Raw genomic sequence first — 24635 nt, 5'->3', positions numbered from 1 at the left:
TCTGCCCGAGAAACACTCTCATGGTCAGGCAACGCAATAAAGAAACGCAAGGAGCGCACAGCGAAAGCCGTCGAGATGCGGGACGAAGGAAAAAGAGTTGGCACTCAAAGAAAACGGAAAGACTGGTGCGGGGTTGATATGAAGAGGGAAGAGGCAGGGGGAGCGCAATACAGGACAGAAAAGAAGAAGAACGCGTTCTGCCGGTGGCGTTCGCTGGGCGCAATGAAGGATAGCGCTGTCTGCAGGCGCTCTCATGTCGCAGCGGAAGAGAGGGAAAGAGAGCCTGATTACCGAGAGTTCGCTAAAAAGCGCAGAATTACTTTGCACGGGCGCTGGTCCTCAGCTCTGCTAAGTTTGCGAGACATCCAGAAGAGAGGTTTTCATGTCGGGGCCTGCAAGCCAGTTGATATAAAGGCGAGGCTACTTCTCGTTGCCGGCGGTCATCCGTTTATTTTGTTTTGGATTGTAGTACTACTCGCATTTCAAATGAAAAAAAAAAAAAAAAAAGGACGCACCCTGCAAAATGCCTTATTTACAAGGAAGAATGGTGCTCCTACTTTCCTTGCAACAGCAAAGGCATATGTACAGCCGTCTGTCCCTGAAGCTATCTCGACCGGGCCAGGGGTGCCTCCTTTCTCTTCAATTTATTTATTTCACATGTGACTGTGCCTAAAACGCCGGTATATAGCAAAGCGATCTGCCCCCCCCCCCTCCTATCACTCCCCCTCCCCTATCAGCCATAGCCACAGATTTGCCACTCATTCCAAGCATTTGATGAAAGATTGATGGCCGAAGACATGCTGGCAGGAATTCAATATGTGGAAAAGGGACAGAAGGTGGAAGAAAGGCTGCCCCTCAGCAAGAAATTTTCAGTGGAAAAACCATTAAGTAACATTTCCTTATGAAAGCAGTCATATAATTTTAGTTATTTAATTAGTTAGTTAGTTAGTGTGCTTACATATACTGCAGGCCCGTCTTGGACCCATGCACGAGCCTTCTTAAATCCGCTCAGGGCTGAAGACTACGATGTAGACACATGCAAGTAATTGACAACACTCAGTGGAAAAGTGATTAAACAATTAAAAATCAATGCAACAGATTTCATAACAATTGTCTGTATGTAAGGTGGAGACCTTGTGTCCGACTTAACGCGGGCAACTGAGACTTTCTGGACTTGGACTTACCAAACTGGTAGCCCTAGGTCACCACCGGAAATTGCTGTCCCAGCGAAAATAGTCTTTTTAATGGTCCGTGCAGAGAGAGGGTTTGCGCATATTCCCTTAGTGCTATAGTATACATGCGCCCTAGTTGCTTACTCTTTGCGTAGTTTGTACAATATTTTTGAACATTGGTGGAGTCAAGTTAAACTGCACGTGCGTTAGTAACAGCTGCGATGCTTATAAACACATTAGAACAATACGCTACGTAGGATTACTCGTGTGCAATATCGATCCCGCGCCTTGGCAGACGTGAAATGTACGAGTCTCGGACGATATGCAACGCTACGAGAAAAACTCTTGGTGTCTTCTTCGCACGGTATCATGTTATTAGGTGTCCACACGTGAGAAGAAGCAAGAAAGAAAACAAAGTTTGCCTAGCTTTTCACGACCTGAAACTATACGCGAAGAGCTTCTCCCCAGAAGTTATCCCTGCCAATTCCTTGTCCAAGCTGCTGGATCCTTCGCTTTCTTGGTTTTGCAACTGTATTGCTCGTGCATGTAGCCAGCCCTCAGTATCTGTAATTACGCGCGTTACTGCGCTCTCAGAACAAATGTAGTAATTTGCATCTCGCTTTTCATTGTTTGTTTCTTAAGGAATCGAAACTGCCGCACCATTCACCGCGCACCTCTGCAACCTGAATTCGAAATCGCGCTGTGCCACACTCGCGCGCAACTAAAGCATTCACCGAGCCATTGGTCAGCCGTTCCAACTCGGCGAAAATCCCTGCGGGGCACGAGAGAGGTTCCCGAGCGCATCGGCTGCCCTGAGGCTACGACGCGTGCAGAGGATGAGGAGCAGGGAGCCCATTCGCAGAAGGGATGCGGACATTAAGCGGCGCGGATGGATGGAAGAGCGGCGCAAACGAGCTCCCTCCATCTTTATCATATTTTTTTTTTCTTGCGCGGCCGTCGAAAAATGTGGAAGTGCGCGTAAATGGCGCGCCTATCAGTCAAGCAAAGGGCGCGTGCGTTCTCCGGGACCCTTCAGGAGCAGGCGTCGTGGCGCAAAAGACCCGGGGGCTGGCGCGCGCCGGCGACGGGGCGCGGGGGAGGTGGTGTCCTTTGGAGGAGAACAGAGCCTGTCCGCGACAGGCCTGCGGCAGAGAAGCCCCGCGCCTCGAAGAACAGCGGCCCGCGGCAAAGACAAAGAAAACCGCCGCCGGCAGCCGCCCCCGGGGGGAAAAAAACGTTTAACACTGAATTTTGAGCACTGCGTGTACGCCTCCGCGCCGGAGGAGAGGAAGATGTTCTTCCCGGCTGCAGTTGCGGATGCGCCAGCGCGGTACATAGGCGGTGTCAGCTAGGCTTGACAGCCCAATTAATTTCACGAGAGATCACTTTAATCTTGCCGCCGCCCGCTCCCTTCTCTTTTGCCGCGCGCCCTGCGCGAACGCTGGATTGCGAGCATTCGCATATTCGGAGTCTGCACGCGCGCGCTTCAAATGTAGTCTCCTTAATTACTTAACTTTGTTAACTTCCACCGCGCGGTTCGAAGTAAACGTCTCTCTCCACTTGCCCTGACGGTGTAAACGCGAAAACCAGCAGATCAACGTGTTCCACTTGGATTCCGCACAAACGGCACCGGGAGTAAGAAAAGAAATGTCGGATAAAAAGCCGCTTCTGCCCCAAGTTTCCTAATTCGCCGCTGGAGACCGCGTTAGAAGAAAAGAAAGACTGCGGGTCTACCTCCTGGCCGCTTTTCGCTTATAAAGCGACCGCCGAAACGCCGAGCCCGGGTTAAGCAAGAGCCTCGTACTGCCACGAGGTCTCGCCGACCGGAAATTAGACAGTCTTGTTGTTTTTATTCCAGCTGGCGCGAAGGCGAAAAATCTCCGCCAGTGAGCAACTTGTTCTCCCCAATAATACAATAAATGATCCAAGGAAATGTGACGATGTTGAGAGCGCTTAAGTAAGATTCATATCATTTACTCAAACACGTCTAGAATAAAGGGGTGCATTTTAATACCTTTCTGTTACAGTTAAAAACAATACATGCCCGAAAGAACTATGATGGCGGCGAGCTAATGAGGTGAGTTGGAATATATGCTGCAACATGTTGCCCTACTCAGCTCGTCAGATGCCGTCCTACATCTTACGGGAGTAATTACACTGCACTATACAATTCATCGCGTGCTCAGTATGCGCTACCTTCCAGCCTAAACGTATTTTTTCATGCTGATTCCGCACACTGCGAAGCAGTAGAACGACTTTAAGTGGAATTCAGCGAGTGTGGTTTCACCCTTATCGGAGCCGACAAAAGAGTTGCGCAGGCTACAGGGCGTGGATGGGAAACGTTCAACATGTTTTGGAAGGGTCATACAAACAAAAACAATCGAACGTTCCCGAGTTGTGGTCGCTTCAAGCGCATGGCCACCCGTGTTGTTTGCTTAAAGCAAATATTGTGGAAAAGCGATCATGTTCTCCGTAGACATCGGAAACTGCTCAAAAAGCGTCTTCTATCCACAGTGGCCGCACGTCGAAAAGAATATGCAGTCGCAATATTTGTATGACAGTATGATGCACGCCCCTCTATAGACGGCTAACGACGGAGAGGTATGAAGGCCGAGCCCTGTGGTCGTGAAAGACCGTGCGACCCGGGAATTTCATCGCTGCTCGCAGCATAAATGCAGAGCGGGAGGTGCTGCACTGCATAGCAAACTTCGTGTGCAGAGCAGCCTAACGCGCGCTATGCACAAAGCGCTATCTTCGACCAATTCGGCCGAGAGAGAACTTGCCATCGGAGAATAGTGGGCCCTTAGGGGAGAAGCATCGAGATGAGAAACCACAGGCAGCGATGAGCCCGCTGCGATTTCATCGAATTTTCAGCCACTTGCGCCGTAAACATTTCCGCGCCGAAGTTCAGACGCACTTGCTGTCGTCCAAGGCTACTCTGGTGCAACCGGCCAAAACCCCCTGACTATCGCAAATGCCGCCACGTTATCACAGGAACGCCTTCAGGCGATTATTGATCTCTTCCTATAATCTCGAACGCCGCGTGAGAAAATTTCGGAATTCGTTGCGATAAGCATGCAAGCCCGCTTTTATTTGTGTGTGTGTGTGTGTGGGGGGGGGGGTGTAGTAATGTATATTTTATATTGTACGGTAAATATAAAGAACAGAAAGCGCTTGCGGCTATCTTTCATGAAACGTTGCAACCCCCCCCCCCCCCCCCCCCCAGGTAGGCGCTTAATCCGAGTCAGGGAAAAACAGTGGCTAAGTATGGCGTCCCTTAAATGCCAGATTTAGAGAGAGAGAAAAAAAAATGAAAACGAGAAGAACCAAGAGGGCCAGCCTCGAGGCTAACACGGGCCCGCGCTGCCGTCGCGTAATTAAAAATCCGATCCCTCGCCAGCCGTCGATCGCATCAGACCACCGGACGCTAATGCGTTTCGCCGCGTCAACACGTCACGTGCTGGCCTCCCGAGTCGCGGCGGACCAATTAGCGGGCTATTAATCTTGACAGTGGGCGCGCGAATCCCCCGCGCTCCCTGCCCAGAGAAGGGAGCTGCCGTTCGCGACGGCGGGCGGATTGGCACTTGTTACGGCGCTCGACGAAAGGAGCGGGGAAGCCAACGACGCAGGTTCGGACGGCAGCGGCTGCGCGGTGAATTGGTCCGTTCGTTGCTCGGCGAGTGGTTTTAGAGGAGCGCTGAATCTGATTCGGTGCGGGGGAAGGAGAGAGCAGAGTTGGGGAATAGCAAGGAGCCTTCGTAGAAACTGCCTGTAAATCGCTTGCTACTAGGTCAGGCGTTGCACCCGGGATCATCATGAACAGAACGAAATGGCCCTTGCCATTTCGTGCTTCCCTGTTCACAGTAATCATGCGAAATTTGCACCGAAAGTCATGGTTTAAACGTGTAATGAAAACTCTTCCCGTTCTCAACTCTGACACGTGGCCCCGGGTTAACTGTGATACTAGCGCGCGATCGAAGCGTTACTTACGTAATGCCGCGGAGCGAAAGGGAAGACCCGGACGACGCGCAACTGAAGCGCTGTGTGTCGTCCAAACCAATTAAACTAACCAGCCCAACAACTAGTGCAATTCTAGCTACTCCCCGCTTGCGTATATAGAAATAATTAGCCAGCTTCGCCACAGTGTTTGGCGCCCTACTGAAGGGAAAGTAAATTTTTAAAACGCAATATATATTAAAAAAAAAAAGGCGCAAGAAGACGAATGACGAAAACAGAATAAACAGCACAAGCACTAACTCCAATATATGGAGACGTGTAGCTTGCAGGAGACGTACTGACATAGACGTATACCGGTTTACCGTACTCTTCCCACGCAGGCGCAGTGGCCGCGATTGCACTCACCCCTGTCAATGCGCGTGCTCAGGAGGGGTCCGACAAGCCGGTTTACGTCTACGTCAGTACGTCTCCGGCAAGCTGGATCTCTCTTATATCTCTCGTTCGTGCGTCTTATGAAGCGGCGCACGTCCCAGGAACACTACCATGTGCAGCGACCAAACACCAGCGCGTGTATTATGCAATTCATTCTTGTCTTACTTACGACGAGTGACACCATTATTGAGTCCGAATGTGACATAGAAAAGCCACCTTGACGAATCACGAAAAACAATTATTTAAAGTCACAAAAAGACTTCATAAATCCAAGGTATAACTCCTGCCGGAAAACTGGGGGTTGACACACCTCCCAAAGAGCTTGTTCAGTGTAAGCGCTGGAAGATGACAAGCTGGGTCCACGGGATGCACTTTTGGCATTTTGCTAGTAAGCCTATGCCGAGCAGCGCTATATAGGGAAGCCATCCGGGGCGCATACGTGCTGTATTGCCGAGACTGGGGGCGCGAACAGCACGGCGTATAAAAAGCGACAAAAGTCCAAGTTACGCAGCTTCAGTCGACAGCTAGCGCCCTCTGCTGAACCAGTTCTTGAGCCCATCTGACATTTGAGAGCACTCAGGACTTTTAGAGGGATGCCTTGGTCAAAAGCTCCCAGGATGTTTTGGATGAGGGAGGACAACTTGTTCCTCTCGCCGCGCGATGGTTCCGGACATTAGAGGTAAATGACGCACTACATGTGGTAGCCGCAAATCGTGTAACCTAAAGACTTTTGGCCAAGACAGCGCATAGCAGTTTAAACTGTGAGCCTTTTCACGCCCTATAATTATACGGAAAAGTCACGAATGCAGCGGTAATTAAATGCCCCTCGAAGGGGCACCACCGGCCAGTGGCGTTGACCGACTGTCATGACGACTACGACGTCACGAGAATCGGTCGACGCCATTGGCTGGAGGAAATCTTTCCTCTGAGGAACATTGGCCGCCGCGTTTCTTAGTTGTACCCGACGACTATAGACATGGACTCTTGAAGAGCGAACTGCGCTGCTATGGATGCCGTGAACTCTGTACTTGTGCATTGTTTCGCCGGGGTGAGTGTAGGTGCACTGGTGCTTTGCGCATAGACTGTAATAGTGACACTTCATTGCTAGTGCTTAAGAGCTCTGCAAGGCAGCGGCGAAGTTATTTTAGTATAAGGAAGCCTTCACACACCGAAGATTGATACAAAGGTGTGATTCCGCTTCTTTTCATCTCCTTTATGGGCTGTTGACGTCCTTAGTGCAGTTCCATCTAGCCATTTACCTATTAATTTCTATCCTGGAACATTACAACTGCACTCACGTGCACGACCCACACACCTATGTTCTCGCACTTACAAGACACCCACTCTGTTACCCAGCTGAAACGCACGGCAGGGACACGCATTGTGCGCTTGACGACCTCGCACTTGGCGTGTGTTAGAGCAAGTCGTGGTTGTTGTTCGCGCACTGCAGGCATCTGTGACCATTTGAAGCAGCGCACAATTTGTGCTGTCTGCACTCACTTGATCTGCGTTTGTTGTTGTTGTCCCTTCTGAGCTTCCTAGAAGCAAGCCTCCTGCGTTACCAGCCCGTTTGTGACGACGGCAAACGCCTCTCTCATTCGGCTTCGTCACATTTCGAGTACAAACTAGCAAAATAATGTTTCAAGCCAGGCTCCGATCTTAGATGAGAGACTCCGCATGAAAGACTCTCTCCGCAGCATGCATAGGCATCGCAGCGTTCCGCGACTGAAATCTGGCGTTCACCTCCCAGATGGTCCTGTGACAGTATAGTCATCATACCACCGGAGGCACGCATCTTCGAATGTGCGGTCACGTCACTGACTGTGCAGTCAAGTGGTCGAAGAACAGTGACAAAAAGATAAGGGAAAAATAATAATAACCCAACTGTATAAAATATGGGACAGAAAACAATTGTGAAGGCCAACTCTTTTCAACATTGGAGTAATGCTACAAGCCATCTATAGCTTCACCCGCAGTAACTTTAACTTTTTCGTCGTGCTAGAAAAGAGTTCGCGCTCAAGGTCGTCATGATAAGGCCAATTACACTGACTTGAGCTATGCTTTATATGACAGTAGAAAGTGGAAGAAATACGACTTCATGAACACGATAGGAAAAGCACTCATTAAAGCCTTCCATTCATGATGACATACTATAGACTAGTAAAAAGGGGGCGGACGCAAGTGGTTTCATTTCGGGTTTTTATGGCGCATCATGAAGGTGGACAAGAACAGGTAGCACCTCAGCCCGAGCGCAGCCGGCCGATGAGAAGATCTGCTGTTAATTAAAATTATTGTTTCCGTTATTATGAAGCGTTTATCAAAGGAGAAACTAGCATCATGTGAAAAAAGTTGCCCCCTTCATCCCCCCCCTTCCCCCCTATGGTCGATATGTGTGGCACCGGCGCAGTGATTGTTACACCAAAGTATTGAGTAGGGAGGGGGAATTCGGAAGTTGTCTGTTGGGAGCTTAGTTTTATCTAGTCTCTGGAGCATCGTGATGCGACAAGTGTTCCATAGGAAGCGGAAAGCCAAATGGTTGAATCTTGATTCGGAGTCAACATGAGGTCAGACTTTGCCGGGCTGCAAACCAAAGGCTTTCGACTTCCATAGGAGCTCATCCCCAACGCATGCTGAAACCATCCACCAGTGATCTGAAAAAGAAGGTTGGCGCTATTTTGTCCGTCGCGTACTTACCTGACCATCCCTTGAAGTGCGCACGCTGAAATTGTCTGTGCCGATGAGTGCGCTGCGCCAACTCGCTAGGTGGCGCTGGACCACAACGCAGCGGAGGCCGTTAAAACAGCTAAACGAGTCAGTGTCGCCTTCACTGAACCATCTTGCATTTCTCCCGTACTACCATAGACTGAGTGAAAAGTCATTTCCGCAAAGTTAAACAAACAACGAAAGGTGCGCGAACGCGGCATAGTGCGTTCGTTACTGTGCAACGTTTTAGTTTTGGATTGTTGCGCGCACGTGCAGCTTCTGGGAACATTCGTCGCCTGAAAATCAACACAACGCATATGTAAGGAGTACTGCACGACCCGTGTTCCCTTTAGCGATGAAACACGTGATATGGCTGCGCCACAAAGTGATAAAGGCGAGCGCCGCTCGACAAACTATACATACACGGCCGACCCTGTCGCAAGTGCGAACGCAATGGTAGCAATGTGACAGACGCAGCCGCCAGATTGTGAAGCGACAGATGGCGCTAGCTAGCCTTCACCGGTAGCGCTAAGGTGCTTCAGAGCGAGGTAGCGCGCACGCCACAGGGCGCGTGAAGCGAGCGGAAGCTTTCGTCACGGCGCACGCGCTGCTGCCTGGCGCTTCGCGTCTATCGTACAGCGCCTCCGCGTGGTCTGCGGCGTTAGCGATGGTGCTAACGTAAACGGCGTTACAAAAACGCGTCAACCACCGGTGTGAGCATACTAGTTTACTTAACAAAGAGCGCAAGTAGGCCAGACAGTTGCGCTCTATACTCGTCTTGATCCAACGAACTTTACTGAGACGCTTCATTTCTCTTCTGTCCTTTGTTCCAGTAAAGTTTCAAAAAACAGACGTTGCCAATGCACGGTGTGAGAGTACGCATGCTTTCTTGAAGAGTTTGCTTTACTTGCACTTCCCCTTTATACAGTCTTAGAGTACTCAGAACGTCATTTCTCTCTGCCAGTATTTGAGATGCACATGTGTGAAATCACTATAATTAAGTGATTACGCACTAAATCAGTGTGTCAAGAATCAACCTCACTGAATTGACGTTAACTTTTAGTTGATACATCGACACGCGAAGATACCAGCGATATGATGAGCTTGAAAGTAACGAAAGGCAAGCAAGGTGCCTGGACACTGCTGTACGCGAACCAAGCACCTGCAATAGAACCGCAGGATAATGAGCAAAGCAGAAAAACTTCACGACGATGCTAATGACCAAAGAAACAGAAAGAAACAACACAGGTTGACGCGTCACCTGTGTTGTTGCCAAACAGATATATCAGCGAAACCGCATGCACCTCCAACCTCCTGCTACAAAACACTTAAATCGCATCCCAAGGGTGTCGTGAAGACTAATTTAAAAAAGTTTTATGGAGTTAGCATTATTTGCGACGTGGAACGATCGGCGAAAACTAAGGTTGTGGTTTCTATACGTTTGCACATGTGGTTCGAGTAGTGTAGGCGTTTTTATCCACGGTTTAGGGAAGTAAAAGCGTACAAGAACAAAAAATACGAAAATGTACAAAACCACGAAAGAATTGTGACTCCGTTATTATAAATGTTTCTTTTTTGCAGGGGAAGTGAGGCAGAGTGGTAAATTTTCTAGGACGATCTCGATACGGACTTCAAGTCTATTATTGCACAGGAACAACTTGTGCCTTACCTCGTCGCTTTACCGGCCAAAGACGGGCAGACGGCTTCGAAGCCGGGGCACCAGCAGGCACGTCACTCGCTGCAGCGGCTCAGTCCCAATTACAGTCCGGGAAGAACACGGCAAATTCGCTGCGCACAGCCGAGGAACAATGCATGGCATCACGGCGCCGCACATAGTCCGCTCATCGCGCTGGGTGCCCGGCCGGGGGGCGCCGGCGGCCGCTCGATCAAGCGTCCCGTTCCGAGATGCACGCGAGAAGCGGCCGCTCGATGACGCGGAGTTCCCAAACACAAGGTAACAACGTGGACCTTAATGTGACCCTCTACCGATCGACGGCGCTCCGAGGCCCCGGGTACAGCTCAACGGCACCTCGAGACGACTGGACACTGTGTAACTAAGTAGAGCTCAGTGACATGGGATTTCCTAGTAAACAAGGCCGCCGGATAAGCACACAAGGAACACGAATCGAGGAAACTTTGTCAAATGGTGAACGCGAAGTTTTCCGTGTAGATCTCACATGTGGAACGCTTCGGTGTCTGACGAGAGAGCTTCACAAGTGGAATGGGAGAAGCGAATGTAAGACTGTCAAGCTGTGGGAGAGAGCGGCGCAGCCTCAGCGTGGGAAAAACGCCCGGTCGTCGGCGTCGTCCGCGGGCACGAGCTGCGCGCACACACACCACGCTCAGGGGCCGGTCGATGCCCGACCGCGGGCGCGAACACGACTGCGGCCGATCGCGGGGTTCGGTGCGGGCTGTTTGGGCTTGCGCCGGGTTACGGCCTCCTGTCGGGGGGCCGCCTTGGGGGAGAAGCGGCCGCCAGATGGCGGGGGTGGCGTCGGCCGCGCATGCGCCTGGCGCGGCGCCACCGCCGTGCGGCCATCTCTCGCGGCTGGCGCTAACTACGCCTCGTTGCGTCGGCGTGGATGAGAGGAGGGTCTGGGTTCAAGCCGCGCGTGTTTTCTTTTCCCGAATGCGCTTTCGTCGTCGTCAGGCTTTCCCCTCAGTAACGTCGCGACAGGGGAGCGGGGGAAACGCTCGCTGCGCGCTAGAGGCCTCTTCCGTGCTTGCCGCTGCTGGCGCGAGTGTTCTAAGAAACGGTTCAGCTGTAAGAGTATGCTCTCTGTAGACGTTGAGGCCGGAATCTTTAGAGACCCATTTACGTCACCGGCGCCTAGGGGACCGAAGTGCCTTTCCATTCGAGCGTTTCTTGTTTTTTGTTTGTTTGTTTGTTTGTTTGTTTGTTTAAAACAACTGTTTCTTTTCGGCGACGTTTTCATTTCTTCGTTTTTTTTTTATCTGTTGTATTGAAGACCCATAAACCGAAGGTTGAGCACTTTCTGGCATCGTATTTTCTTTTCTACACGCAAAAAGAAGACAGTCTCCAACCTCCGGTCCGACTTCGCAAAAAAAAAAAAAAAAAACTTTAAATTTCGGTTCGTGCTTCGACGTTTTCTCGTTCTCTTCGTTCTCGATCAGAACGTGAATCTTAAATGAAGTATGGCAGTTTCAAAACGGCTGTTCCCCAAGTGCGAGCAATGCATGTGCCATCGGAGTATATGCAATCAAACTATTCCCACAGAGCGGGCACGCTGTGTTTGAGACGATCCATCATTCACGCACCTTAGTATAGCGAAATGAAACGAAAGAACTAGAAGCATAATGGAATATATCTGGCCTCTAATGTGAAGTACGCTATTCATGCTCCTAACGATCCCATCGTTTCCGCGAGAGTAAATCACGATTTCCTACTTCATGGTGGGGCAGAATGCGAGCCTACTTTTTCTGATTGAGAGGCGAAAGCTACCTCACTAAATAGACGCAGGATAAGTAATTATCATCATCAATCACCACCACCATCTGAGTCGAGTCCGGTCCCCCAGAACAAAGCTCCCTTTCAGTGGCCCAGAACCAGGGAAGAGGCAGGTCAAAGAAAAAATACCACGACAAACGTCACTGACGGCACAACAAGCGTTGCTTCAAAGTGAGAGGCACAAACGCGTGAAACAAGATCCACATACGGAATGTGCGGTTGCATTGCTCTACCCTCAAACACTGTTATTTCATGTAAGAAAACCACGCCAAACCCCTGTATTCGATGCAAACAGACCAAAGAATACGTGGCTCAATTAAAAGCGACTCCCCCCCCCCCCCCCCCCCGTCCAACCGCCTCCCCCAGAAATACACCTTTGATCCCAAACTGGCAGGCGCCTGAAACTTCATCGTTTTTGTTGTCTTCGAGATTCTTTTTACGATATAAAAGCTATAACATAAAATCATCGTTTCGCGGACAGTCCGGCGATGGCGTTGTTGTGGTAGTACGCGAAAGTCAGTAGAAAGCATAGAAGAAAAAAGAAAAACATTTTTCAGACTCATGGAACCGACCTCGTTTGTGACCCAACCGTTTTTTGCGCATCATTCAGGGTGGTGTCACATCATTTCACTTCCCATTTAGCCTAATCCATCTTCAAGCCAAGTCGGAGGCTAGTTTACGATGGGGATCCGAACCGACGACACATTTCGAGTGCATGTCGTTAATTGTGACTCTAAGCGCAGGTGTCCAACGAGAAGTACGAAAGATACTGCTCCCTTCCTTTCCCCAAAAACCAACTTAAAAAAAAAAATATATATATATATATATATATATATATATATATATATATATATATATATATATATATATATATATATATATATATATATATATATATATATAGTATTTAAAGAATCGCCCAATGAAAAGGCGGCGTTAAAGGCGCTGTCGCGTGTATACTTTTAAGCGTGAGCGTCGCCCTAATTTGTTTAAAAAAAAAAAAAAAAAAACAAATGAGTCCCTGAGCAGAACCGCAGCATACCGACATTTTGGAAGTACGCCACGACCGCAATCTTTTCGTCCGGACAACAACGCGACAAGCGGCGAAGTCGCATATGTACTACGTCCTGCTTGTCATGTGATACGGTGCGAGTGTTCGTGATACACGGCCAGACAACGGCCATGCCTCAAAAACATCCGCACACGTGGCACTCAATCGGCGGGGTAGTTTTTCACCAGCTATAGGAAGTGGGAATAGAAATCCCGGTTTTCTCATGACGGGCCGAAGTTCGATGGCCTATAGGTTTGTATAAGTAGCTTTAGGCGCCAAGATTTCATTACAGGCGATCGCGCCAAACGCCCTCGCTCGGGCGACGAAGGAACCCGTGCGTGTCGCGGCCATTTCTACTTCGAGCAACGCCTGCTAACGACGTCGACCTTGCTGCACTCTTAATCTGGTTCGACATAGGTTCCAATTATAAGCGGAGCTTTTAAAAAAGTTCCGCTTCTAACTGTTTTAAAATTTCCATTTATAACCGAAACGTATGTAGAACCAGATTAAGAATGTACTTAAACTTACAGCCAAGATTAATTTGTAGGACTGAAAATCTTGGCCACCGCTGGGAATCAAACTTACCAAATAGGATTACTGAAGCCAGATTCCTTTAGCGACCCTGGATCCAGACGATACGCGAAGGCTCTATTCCAGTTTAATTTTTCCTCGCCTTTGGTCATTTGCTGAGGAAGGGCCGCGTCCCCAGAGCCGGATTTTAAAAAATAGAGACCCTGGCTTAAAGGCATTCTCGCTCCCATACTGCACCTCTGCAATATTCCATTTTAACTACAAAAAAACTAAGACTAAGATGTGATCACTGTAATTAGTGTGAGAGTGATGCAGTATTTTGTTTAACACAGAACACAAGCCCGCTCATTAACGCTCAGATGAGGAGATAACGATTAAGGGAATGCTCCGGGACTCACTCTGACGCGGGCTATTCTCCTCTCTTAAGCGGGAGAAACTAAGTGACGGAACTATTTGAAATATGTAGGGTGATGGTGGCGGTGGAAAAATACTTTCCGCCTTATCTCATCTATTGTTCCAATCACATTTTCTGAATATTGTCCCAAGACAAAGGACGGAGGGATCTTCAGAAAACCATTAAATACTCTTCTGCAACCCGTAAGCAATCACCTCACAAGAAAGGGAGCTCCCAAACTGGTGGTGCGGGGAAATTCCTGTTTTTGCAGCTCGACATGGTCTCCCAACTGCTAAACAATGTCAGATTAGGCGGGGCCCTAATCTTAGATTAGGCCCTGTCCCCTCGTTCTAATTTTTTCTCCTTCATACCTGTTGCTCGAAGTTCCGCTATTTTTGGTTCCATGCATGACTTAGTATAGATGGGCCCCCTTTTCCTATAAACTCAGAGACGAGGCCCTGGGCTGCAGCCTCTTTAGCCCCCTTAATCCAGCACTGCACGTTCTTGTTATCGCTTTGTTCGTCCGTTCGGCACATGAATGATAAGAACGATATAGAAGTCACTGAAAAGAAATGACACATAGCACCGGTCATATACTCTGTAATGGCTCCCGATATACAGAGTGCGGAATGATGCTCAGACCGGAGCTTTGCCCACACAAGCGGGGTGTGGTGGATGGAGCCGATATGAATTACTTTTAAACCGTATCTAAAACAAAGAACTGCTACTTTCTCGATGTCGACATTCCGGCATATTAAGGCGAAAGCCTTTAATGGCATATACTCGCGGCCTTGACCCTGTCCGTCCAACCACGAGAAGTGTCGCACTTCTTCGCGAGGTTAATTTCGGCAGTATACCGCGGGACTGTGACGTCATCACCCGATGAGGTCATCAGCCAACCGTAAATGACGTCATAATGAAGTCACCAGGCGATTCACGCATATACGAAGCTGACCCCGCCGGGCGTTCGATCCAGGTGTTCGTGCGGCGCTTTTCACTTGGCGCTTCCGCGAACGCCGCACCGCACAGCATACAGATTTCGCAGGATACCGCGGAATTCCACTTTTCAATCATCCTGGTGACATTATTAGCAAAATAAAAATCCTGACTCCACCGCGGGTATCGAACCTGCATCCCTCGGAGCCCCAGAAGAGCGCTTTAACCAATTGCCCGTTTTTTTTTTCTTTATTGCCGGTCAACAAAGTACATACAGGCATAAAAATTGATCATGCATCATCATGCATGTTCGATCACGCATTGGCTGTAGCTAATGCTTATGCAGAAGAGCATAGCCACAAGTACCGTGCACGAGTCGGGAAAAATAGAACGGTCCTTAATAAAAATAAAAAGGGGGAGAGGGTGAAGGAGGGCATGGAGTTCCGTAGAAAAGCCAGTCTGTCACTTTTTCGCTGCTGAAGAGAGGAGGATTGCAGGTCAGTTCACACGCAAGAGATCGAGCGAACTCTGCGGCGAGCGGCAGCGACAGAGCGAAACGTTTTCAACTGCGTCGCTCATGCTGCAGCCGCCGCGAAAGCTCAAAACAGGTTTTTGCGTCGCCGCGGCAGAAATCACTAGTTTTCGTTTGCATGTGAAACAGCTTTACATTTAATTAGGACTGTGCTCTGGAAAGTTGATGCGTTCTAATTAAGGAAAAACATAGCACAAAAAGACGTGGACAGCACCTGGCCTCTGCTGTGTGTGCGCTCTTTCTAATCCACGCTCGTTCGCGCCGGATTTTCCGTTAATGCAAGAAAAAAGCCAGGGAGACTTCCGTGACAGTCACCATTTATTGTAACACATTACCTGCCGCCTGAGGGCGGTCGCTGGGCGCACGGTCTAGGGTGGCTTGTCAGTACCCGAAATTTTTAGACCTTGAGAGACACGACAGTTCGGCCCCCTTTGAACAGGGCCGGATTAATAAGAAGGTGACCCTGCGCTAACGTAAATGTAGGTCCCCTTCCCCTCCCTTGAATATCCCTCCCCATCCGGACAAGTACAACTTCAAGTGCACTAATCCTTTTGAAAAGCACAAAATGCGATCAGTGGGATTCACGCGACCGTAATCATGGGCATCAGTTTAACAGAAGAAAAAAGCAACCACTAACGCTGAACAAATAAGATAATCAATAAAGGTACTTGTCCGGGAGGCACTGTGGCGCGCCTTATTTCCCCTTTTGAATGCAGGAGAAAGGGCGCAATGACACCATTTAAGAGATGGAAAGCAGCGGTAGTCATGGCAGAGAAGAAGGAAGATTTTCCTCCTAATAAGACGACAAGAAATCGTCTGGAGGAAACTAGAGATCAAATCCTTCCTCAACTCTGTAGCTTACGCAAACATATTTCCCGACAGCACAAGCTCATTCTGCAGGTGCGAGATAAAAGGCTACCTTAAACACATCCTAAGGGATTGCTCAGAGGACCCTCTGAAGGCTCTCATAGAAACTCCCTCTCGTGAATCATTGGATGAAGTGCTGAACAACGCGAACACCGATGTACTATTGGGTGTCGTAAACCACGCTGAAAAAGTCGCCGCAAGCCACCAGCTCACGGACACTTGTCTCTTCCACTATAAGAAGACCCAGTAAATCTACTTCCGACAAAAAAAAAAAAAAAAAAAAAAGTTTCCTTTCTCTATTTTTCCTCATTTCACGTATTGTCCTCGTTAAACTTTAGTTAAAGACCTGTGTATGCTACAGAACATCTGGTGGTATCAGGTTTTTCATGAAAGATCATGGGCACGGCTTTGGCAGATTATAGATGGCAGATGACGTGGCTGAGTCGACAGGTTGTAAGACGTCAGTAGACCACATGACAAGGCAGGAACTACCAACCTGGATTTCTCTGTTGAGCTGGGTGGGGGAGACGTGAATCGAACCTTCCAGAACCCTAGACGATAAAGTCAGACACGCTACTCTTAGACCACACAGTATCCGTGCGGCTTGGGTTAAATCGGGGCTTTATAGATATTGCTGTCAAATGGTCTTTCACGTAACCGAGTAGCTTACGACTGCTTGTCAATAAATACGTTAGATATAACGTATACACGAATTACGGGATTAGCAATGGGGACGTGATACACATGAGCGAGAATACGCAAGAAGAGCATGCAGGCGGAAGCCAATAACGCCATCGCGTAATACCCTTAAAAGCGGAGTCAACGCGATACAGTGAAAGGCCACATTCTGGAGAAAATGCTGTGCTGACGTCTTGAGCATACGTGCCGAAATTGCTTTTCAGAGGGATAAAATTACATTACCAATTGCACTGCGAAAACGCGCGCAACAGTAATTGAATCACATTACAAGTTACCGATTGCAAAAAATAATGCCATTACATTACAATTACCTCCCAAAAGTAGTACAATTACTCTAAATGTATAAAAAGCTAAGAAGACAGTGAACGAAACTGCAACCACTCTCCGGGTACTCTGACGCACGCATCCTAAGTTCGTCTTCATGCCAAGTTATGTCCCAGACAACTATTCTCTCCCTATTCTTTCCTATAGCACGCGTCATTAGAAAGATAAGACAGTGACAACAAAACAACGAAAATATTAGCATGGACGAACGTTCGTCACATTCATTTCTCTCAAAACAGAAACGGGCAGCGAGCTCAGCGCATTTGCTGGCCGGAGCTGTCTCGACTCTCCACCGTCTGAAGCCGTCGGGGCAGGTTGTTTATTACTTCGTTGGTCCCAGGAATCGACCTCCTCAGCTTCCGCCGGTAATATTAGCGCCATGGGCATTTCTGTCTGTTCCCTCCCCCGTTCACCACTCAAGGACCAATGTAACTAGGCACCACTCAGTCCCTGGCCGGCGCAACCTATACATACAGAGTGCCACAGACGCTCCTATCTTTCAACGCCGTCCTACGCCATCTGCCCAGGGGCAGATGGCGTAGGACAGGTAGCAGAACAATGTGGTGCCTTAGGGTTGTATGCTAATGGGAATGTGAGAGATGTTAATGGCACATGCTAAGGGACTAGTAATTAAGCGAACAGAAGCTACATGTGCGCAAACGAGGAACCGCAAGGGGAGCTACAGACGGGAGCCGTTAACTGTCGCTTCGTACTATTAAACGTGGAGCTTGAGTGCCCCCCATAACTTTTTTTTTTTATCATTTCCTCCACCGCCACTGAACAGAGAGGGTTGGATGGCAAACTACGAAAAAAATTAAGGGGGTTTAACTCTTCTAAACCTAGATACAGAGCGAGAGCTCTGTTTGGCTCGGTTACGCTCGTTGTAGGTGAAGGCCGTTTTTGGCTTCAAGGTCAAACTGTTCCACCCAATGACCCGAAACATGGCGTAATAGTAGAGCTCTCGCTTTAAAACGCTCCCCAATCCTTAAGCAAACGCAGACTGTCTCATAAAGAAGGCGCCCAGTGCTTGACGGGAAATTCATTTTTACAGGAGTCTTCCAACCTGATCGTGCTAAGCATAGTTGTATTAGGCAGGTAGGCAGGACCACACCGGATTTCTCGCTTCACATCTGTCACTAGAAGTACCGGTATTTGTGCTTCCATATATTTCGGAAGCAGGTTAGAATAAATGTACCCCTTTCCCCCCCACTCTCAAAGATGGGGCTCTGGGCTTCAGCCTCCTTATCCCTACCCTTAATCCAACACTGCCTTGGAACGCTGACATTGAGCATTCCAAGGTGCTGAGCGTCCAGTGTGCAACACGGCAGTCACGCGACTAAGAACCACAATGCCGAGACGGTCCCGGCCAGAGCTCTCGCTGCGGCACAGCCTACCCTCCGCACCCGAGCACCGATGATATACGCCGGCTCCGGTATTGTAGGTCGACGTAACGAAAAATTTTGGAGAAACTGAGCAACTCCCCTTCACGCTGTCAAGTCGTAAGCGCTATGTCGAGACTTGCGACAACGCTTTACGCCTTACCGGACGATTCTCGCGAGAGATGCAGCCGTGGTTCAGACAGATCATGCTTCCGTTAATGACGCGCTCTTCGTAATGCCCAACACACTGGTGTTCTTAAGCAGAGAGGGGACTTTCATTGTAGTGCGCTGTCTTCAGCTTCGTTTAAGTCTGGTGCTCTTGATTGTCCTTGGAAATGATGGGACCTTCGCGGGAGTGATTTTGTGCTGAGTGGGTCCCCGCTCGCCGATCGTTGGCCCTCCGTTCGGGGAAACGACGGTCGCGAGGTGGCTCTTGGAAATCGCACGTGGCGCAGCGCGCAGGCTTGAGAACGCCCAGCACCCGAGTGCTGCTGCCCTCGCGTCGCCGTTTATTTTTCTTTTTTTCTTTGTTTTCCGCGGTGCCGGTGCTCTCGTTCTTGGGAGTAAGGGCACCAGGGTCGCCGCGGCCTGTGTGGAAACGGCGCAGGGGGGGGGGGGGGGGGGGGGGGGGGCAACCAGACCGCTCCCGTTGGGACGCTGTCCAATGTCAGCGTCACGTGACGCGAGATGATTTGCTCGCGGGAGCGGTGACAGTGCGCGGGGCCTGGTTCGGCGCGGCTATCACCCTTTGGCAGCGCGTCCACTCGGGCCTGGCCCGTCTTCTGTCAACGCGCGCGCGCGCGCGCGGGGAATCAAATCGCGAGACACAAGCCAGAGCCCCATCGCGCCGTTCCCGCAGCACCCCAGCACCCGCCTGCGCTCGAGAGTGCAGACTTGAAAAACACACGCGTGCGGCCCTTTTCGCGCAGATGCATCGCAGTCACGCGTGGCAGTCGGCAGCACCGCGTGAAGATACTTCCCCCCCCTCCTCGAACGGCACACAGACCCCTTGCACTCGCTTGAGGAGACTCAGGAAAGAGCACCGCGCCTACATTTCACACTGCCGCCGCTGTCCGCTTCTTCTCGTTCCTTCTGCGTTCCATGCGCTGAAGTTACAGACGTTACGATACCGTTCGATGGCATTCCGCGGCGCGTTCACTGCAGTTCCTTCATATCGTTAACAATTTATCTCTCACGTTTCTAGTTTCAATTGCTTCACCTTCCGCCTGCGCAGATGATGATAAGCTGCGCTGTTTCTCACGTTGGGCGACGCACCGCCATACTTCGGCGTTTTTTTTTTTTTCTTGTTGCTATCACCTTTCGATTTGCTCATGCCAAAGACACAATAAGGGCTATGAAAATGTGGCGTAGTTTCAAATTATGCCCCTGGGAACTTTTCTACCAGGGCGCACCCGGGCAATGACAAAGTCATTGATGAACAAAATGACACAGATTTCACGTCTTAATCTTTTCATGCATACGCTTCGTTTGTACTACACAACTGGGATGCTGAGCCACTTTCTTTTTTTTTTTTTTTTGTAGTTGCAGGCATAGTTATCCGCGAATAAAAAGGGCGAAATTTAGAGTCAGTGAGGTATTAGACTGATAGCTCTACTTCTCCAGGTACAAACCCTAGGACGGAGACCGCTTCGGTATCTTCAGTTAACCGCAAGCTCGGCAGAGGTTATACTGGGAATTGTCTCGCTTATTACGGTGTGCTATGGTGAACCGGTGCATGACCACATGGCTCGAAGACCGCTTATGACCACATTACTAATTGACAGCTTTATAATTACGCATTGTCATTAGAGTGTATGCTTATCGTGATTTAAAATTGACCTCTACGGTAAATGATCAAGTCGTACATCGTTGAACAGCGTGCGTGGAGTGTAATTACACCGGACTAACTGTAGGCTTTAAGATTTCAGGTAATTGTGAAAATAGAACATTTCTCTACAAAATCAAGTAATATGTATTTGAATACCATACGTTGAGTATAGCTGCACTGGCCTAATTGCAGGCCTTAATGAATTTCAGTTAACTATTTGTGATTAAACATTGAGCTTTATGCTTCAACGGTCAAGTCATATATCGTTGAAAAGCTTTCGACGAGCAGAAACCGAAATCATCGTACAGCTATCGCCGTATCTTGGGTGTAACCAGGTTTAAACCTATACGAGTTTTCCGTTGCAGAGCGAAGCTGAACCAAAACAGTTTATTGGCCGGAACATGCCAAGAATAGCGCTTTCTTGTTTTGTCGTAACGAGAGATTATTTTTTCCTGTAACAATGTAATTTTGTTAGTACACCGGTATTCAGCTATATTTCTGTCGCTACGACTGGGGGCAACGGAATATTTCAGAAAATTTTGTTGTTTGCCCGAATTTTTCAGCTGAAAATACAAATTTGCGGGTGAAAATACCTTAACATTTCTATTGCAAAAACAGAAAATTTTCTTTTCTGTTTTTGTTTTCAAAGAACGCATTCGAATTGTGCCCCCCCCCCCCCCCCTCCACAAAAAAAATTGTCAGATGCACGAAATGTCATTCATTCAAAAATTTCGCCCACAGCTAGATTAAAATTTTAGAAAGGTAACGAGACCCCGCCTTCAAAAGATATTTTTCATTATGCAAACTAAGAAATTTTGGAGAAATTCCGCGAAATAGTTCATCAACACAATATTTTCACACACTGCATAACTGCAGCATAACAATCAATATATCCACCAATCCATCCTCAACATGCTTGTAGTTGGCTTTTTTTTATTTCAAAACCTTTCCTCCATTGGTTTTTATGGCAGATTGAGTTGCTCTCTGTGAGCGCAGGACAAACCTCAGAAGAAAACTTTTTGCTGCGCATTAACACGTTCATACAGTATCTTACATTATCCTACACTTGCCTCATAAGTGAAAAGAACCGCAGAAAGGTTTACTTGATTACACAGACAGCCCAAACATAAAATTCATGAACTGTCTACTGAAGCGTTTCGAAAGAGCGCTTAGCTAGGAGGGCTCACAGTTGAGCGAATCTGAACTTTTGTACACTCAATAAATTTGCCTGATGAACTCGATACCCACTGAACATATGCAGGAAAACAACTGATGCGAAAACAAAGACCGGCATAGATGCTCTGCAGGCGGAGAGTGCACAGAAAACAAAGCCACGTCATACACAATGGCAGGCCCACAAAGAGTTCGTGTATACTGCCGACTTCATGGCGAGAGCAGCACACGGACTCCGTTCTGTGGCGATCGGAACGGAACAGCGTCAGTTATGCGCACTCCTCGGGCCCTGTTTCGCTGTTCATCGCTTTCCGTCGCCCAAAGCGAAGATTACGACCGCGGTTCCCGGGACTAGCGTGCTTTGTACAACTCTTTACCAGCTTTGGGCCGGGGCGCATGTTTCGCGTCACGGTCTGATGGGAGAAATTACTCGCTTCCTCTGTTCGGCCCCGCGGGTTTCCAGCCTTTGCGTTTATTTTCCGAGCGCTCGCATGGCCGTGTCGAGCGTGCGTGATAAGGGCCCTGACAAGCTCCATGAAGGCCGGCGAGCAGCTACACGGCACAAGACGCGGTCCGCGGGCCAACCGGCGGCGGAGCAAAACCCTTTTCGGATTAAGCAGGCGCGAGACAAGCCAGGCGAAGGCAAGACAAGCCCCAGAGGAACCGACAGCCCAGCAGACAGCGCAGGCAGGACCCAATCCACCCCCCCCCCCTCCCCCTTTCCCCTTACAAAACAAGCGCAAGAAGAGCGTGCGCGCTCACGACCGGCAGAGTCGAAGCAGCCAGGGCCACGCTGTAGTCGAGTCAAGTCAAAGCTACTGCGCGCGCAGGCCTGCCGACTGTATGCAGACCGCAGCAGACAGGAAACAGTGGCGCGCCTGCGGCCCTCCTCCCATGCCGCGGTCCGTGGCTCAACGCCTGTTCGAACCAGCGGCCTGTGCGCCGCAGATGGGCAGTTCTTTCCGCGCGGCATCTGGCAGAGCGTCCGGCCGCCTTCTCGAGGCCGTGCGAGTGGCCCCCGCACGGCCAGACTCTGTCAGGTACTCGTGAAGCTTTGTCAAACTCTGGAGCACCTATTCGGCGCCCAGCTGCCGGCGTTGCTCGCGAACGAGAAGGGTCGGTTACGTGGAAGCGTGGTGCTCAGCCGACGATGCGATGGGAAGTGAACTGAGGGCGAACCGAACGCTGCAAGGATCGTCTATTGCGGTAAATAAAATAAGGAAGAAATAATTCCCATCGACGAGCCACACATGTGCCCATGTCAGTTTAGGTAGAAATGGGGAAGGTGGTGCTGCTGTACTGAACAATTTCCGAAAATTCAACGGCACACTACTGGAGCGCGCATGCAGGCAAATTCTACAAAGCGAAAAGCAGCCCTGTCATTGAGCGGAGATGGATCCTTATTTCCCGCTGTCTCCTTCTTCGGACTTACGTGTTTTACGGAAACTCGAGAGAGATCAGAGAGAAATCACTTATAAGCAGGATATGTCCACAAAGTATTGACAACGACTTGCAATAGACAAACTTTCTGTCCTTCCCGCCGACCCTATCTGAGGCTATTGGAGCGCGGAGTTTGTCCATTTAGCTCCACAAACGTTCACCCACGAAAAATTGTGCGGTGGAAATAAAATAGGAAAATATCATTCCCATCTACGCACATTAAAGTACAGAGATCTCCCCTTGACATCAGTTTGAAGATTTCCAATTCTTAAAGAGTGATGTTAGAGACTCTCCTTGTACGGATACCCGCGGAATGCGTAATACAATAATACTTGCTGGGGGGGGGGGGGGGGGGGGGGGTTGGTGCAAGTTCCTTTGAAAAAAATGTAGCGCCAAAACGGACGACACTCAGAAAGAGACATACAGGACAGGCGTAATACAATGTATCACACGTGCAACCCTCCACTAAGACCGATGCGATGGATACGAACCTTCGCGTTTCCAAACAGACCGGATGCTAGCTGCCACCACATGAGAATCTCACACCTTTGCCGCGTTCAAGGGCACATGCGATAGTTCACTTCCTATGATGCCCGTGCTGCTCACAGTAAGCATGATAGAATTAGCTCTGCACATAGCCGCAGTGTGAAAATAAGGTCTGGGTGACTGTCCGACTTGCTAACAATTCTACAATGAATAATAAAAGGTATAAGAGGAGAACAACGCGTCGAATCTTAGCACCAGTTTCGTGTCTCGTGAGACGGCATTTCCTATGTTCTAAAAGCCAGCTGCCGAAGTTCAGCTCATCACTACTGAAACTTCATACCTTCAGCTATAGTCCTCATCGCAATTAGTATTAGAAAGGATGCAGTAAAAGAAAAGTATCTTTTTTTTTTTCATTCGCAGCATTTTTGTTGACTCTCCCCATGATGACATTGACCTGGAGCAGTGGGTGATGCGTGCAGTTCTTTGACGCAGGACTTCTAAAACTTGTTCGTCATTAGTTTTTGAAACATATACTTTATTCTCCGAAACCATGCCAGTTACACAGAAACGAAAAAGTAAAATATTGTTCGTGTGCATCTCTTGCACGTCTAGTTCGATATCAACACTGAGGGAACATATGCCCCTTTTGCACTTTAACGATACCCTGACCCGCCAAAGAAGCGGTTTATCGTCTCTGCTGCGCGAAGCGCGCTTTTCTCGCTCCCAGCGGATGGAGACATACATGCTTCAATACAACTTGTTGCCAGGCTAATTGGACTAGTTGTTTGTGGTTTCTTTCCTCTGTGGTCGTCCGTATTGCGCTACCTTTTTATTCTAAGACATGCATACGGGTGCGCGAACATAACTTGCCGTATGAGGTTGTCGTGCAGCACACCTGTCTGCAAGTCGCCGCAAGTGGAATGGGCCACCTGGGACGAATTGCATTCAAGCACCCGCGCACACCCCGACCCCGACCCGGAGCAGCCGAGGGCGCATACTCACATTCGCCGACGTTGTACAGGGGGTATCCCATGGCCATGGCAGTCTGTTGAGCTGTGCAGGGCGCCGTATATCCGTCGGGGCCCGCAATCATGGCAGGACAGCTGAGCGGCTCACGCACACAAGCCCGCCATCTCCAAGCGTCCGACGTGTGCCTCGTAGCTTAAGCCCGGCACCAGCACTCTCTCGTCGGCTCAGATAGTCTCCTGCGTAGAGGTGGTTCGTTGGTCAGAGAAACAAATTAGCTGCTCCATTTTCTTTCT

At 49.3% G+C, this 24635-nt stretch overlaps 1 protein-coding gene across 1 annotated transcript in view; it reads right to left on the bottom strand.

The window, feature by feature from the left end:
- nvy (CBFA2/RUNX1 partner transcriptional co-repressor nervy) overlaps positions 1–24635 on the bottom strand; it is a 172507-nt gene that overhangs the window by 123423 nt on the left and 24449 nt on the right. The window contains exon 2 of the mRNA XM_084587740.1: positions 24376–24578. Within this exon, the coding sequence (XP_084443866.1) occupies positions 24376–24466 (91 nt within the window). The 5' untranslated portion in view covers positions 24467–24578. The remainder of the gene's footprint in view (positions 1–24375; positions 24579–24635) is intronic.

The sequence above is a fragment of the Amblyomma maculatum genome, chromosome 1, assembly GCF_055883805.1.
Source record: "Amblyomma maculatum isolate TAMU_Amacu chromosome 1, ASM5588380v1, whole genome shotgun sequence".
Classification (NCBI taxonomy): Eukaryota; Metazoa; Arthropoda; class Arachnida; order Ixodida; family Ixodidae; genus Amblyomma; species Amblyomma maculatum.
This window is presented reverse-complemented; position numbering and strand designations above follow the sequence as displayed.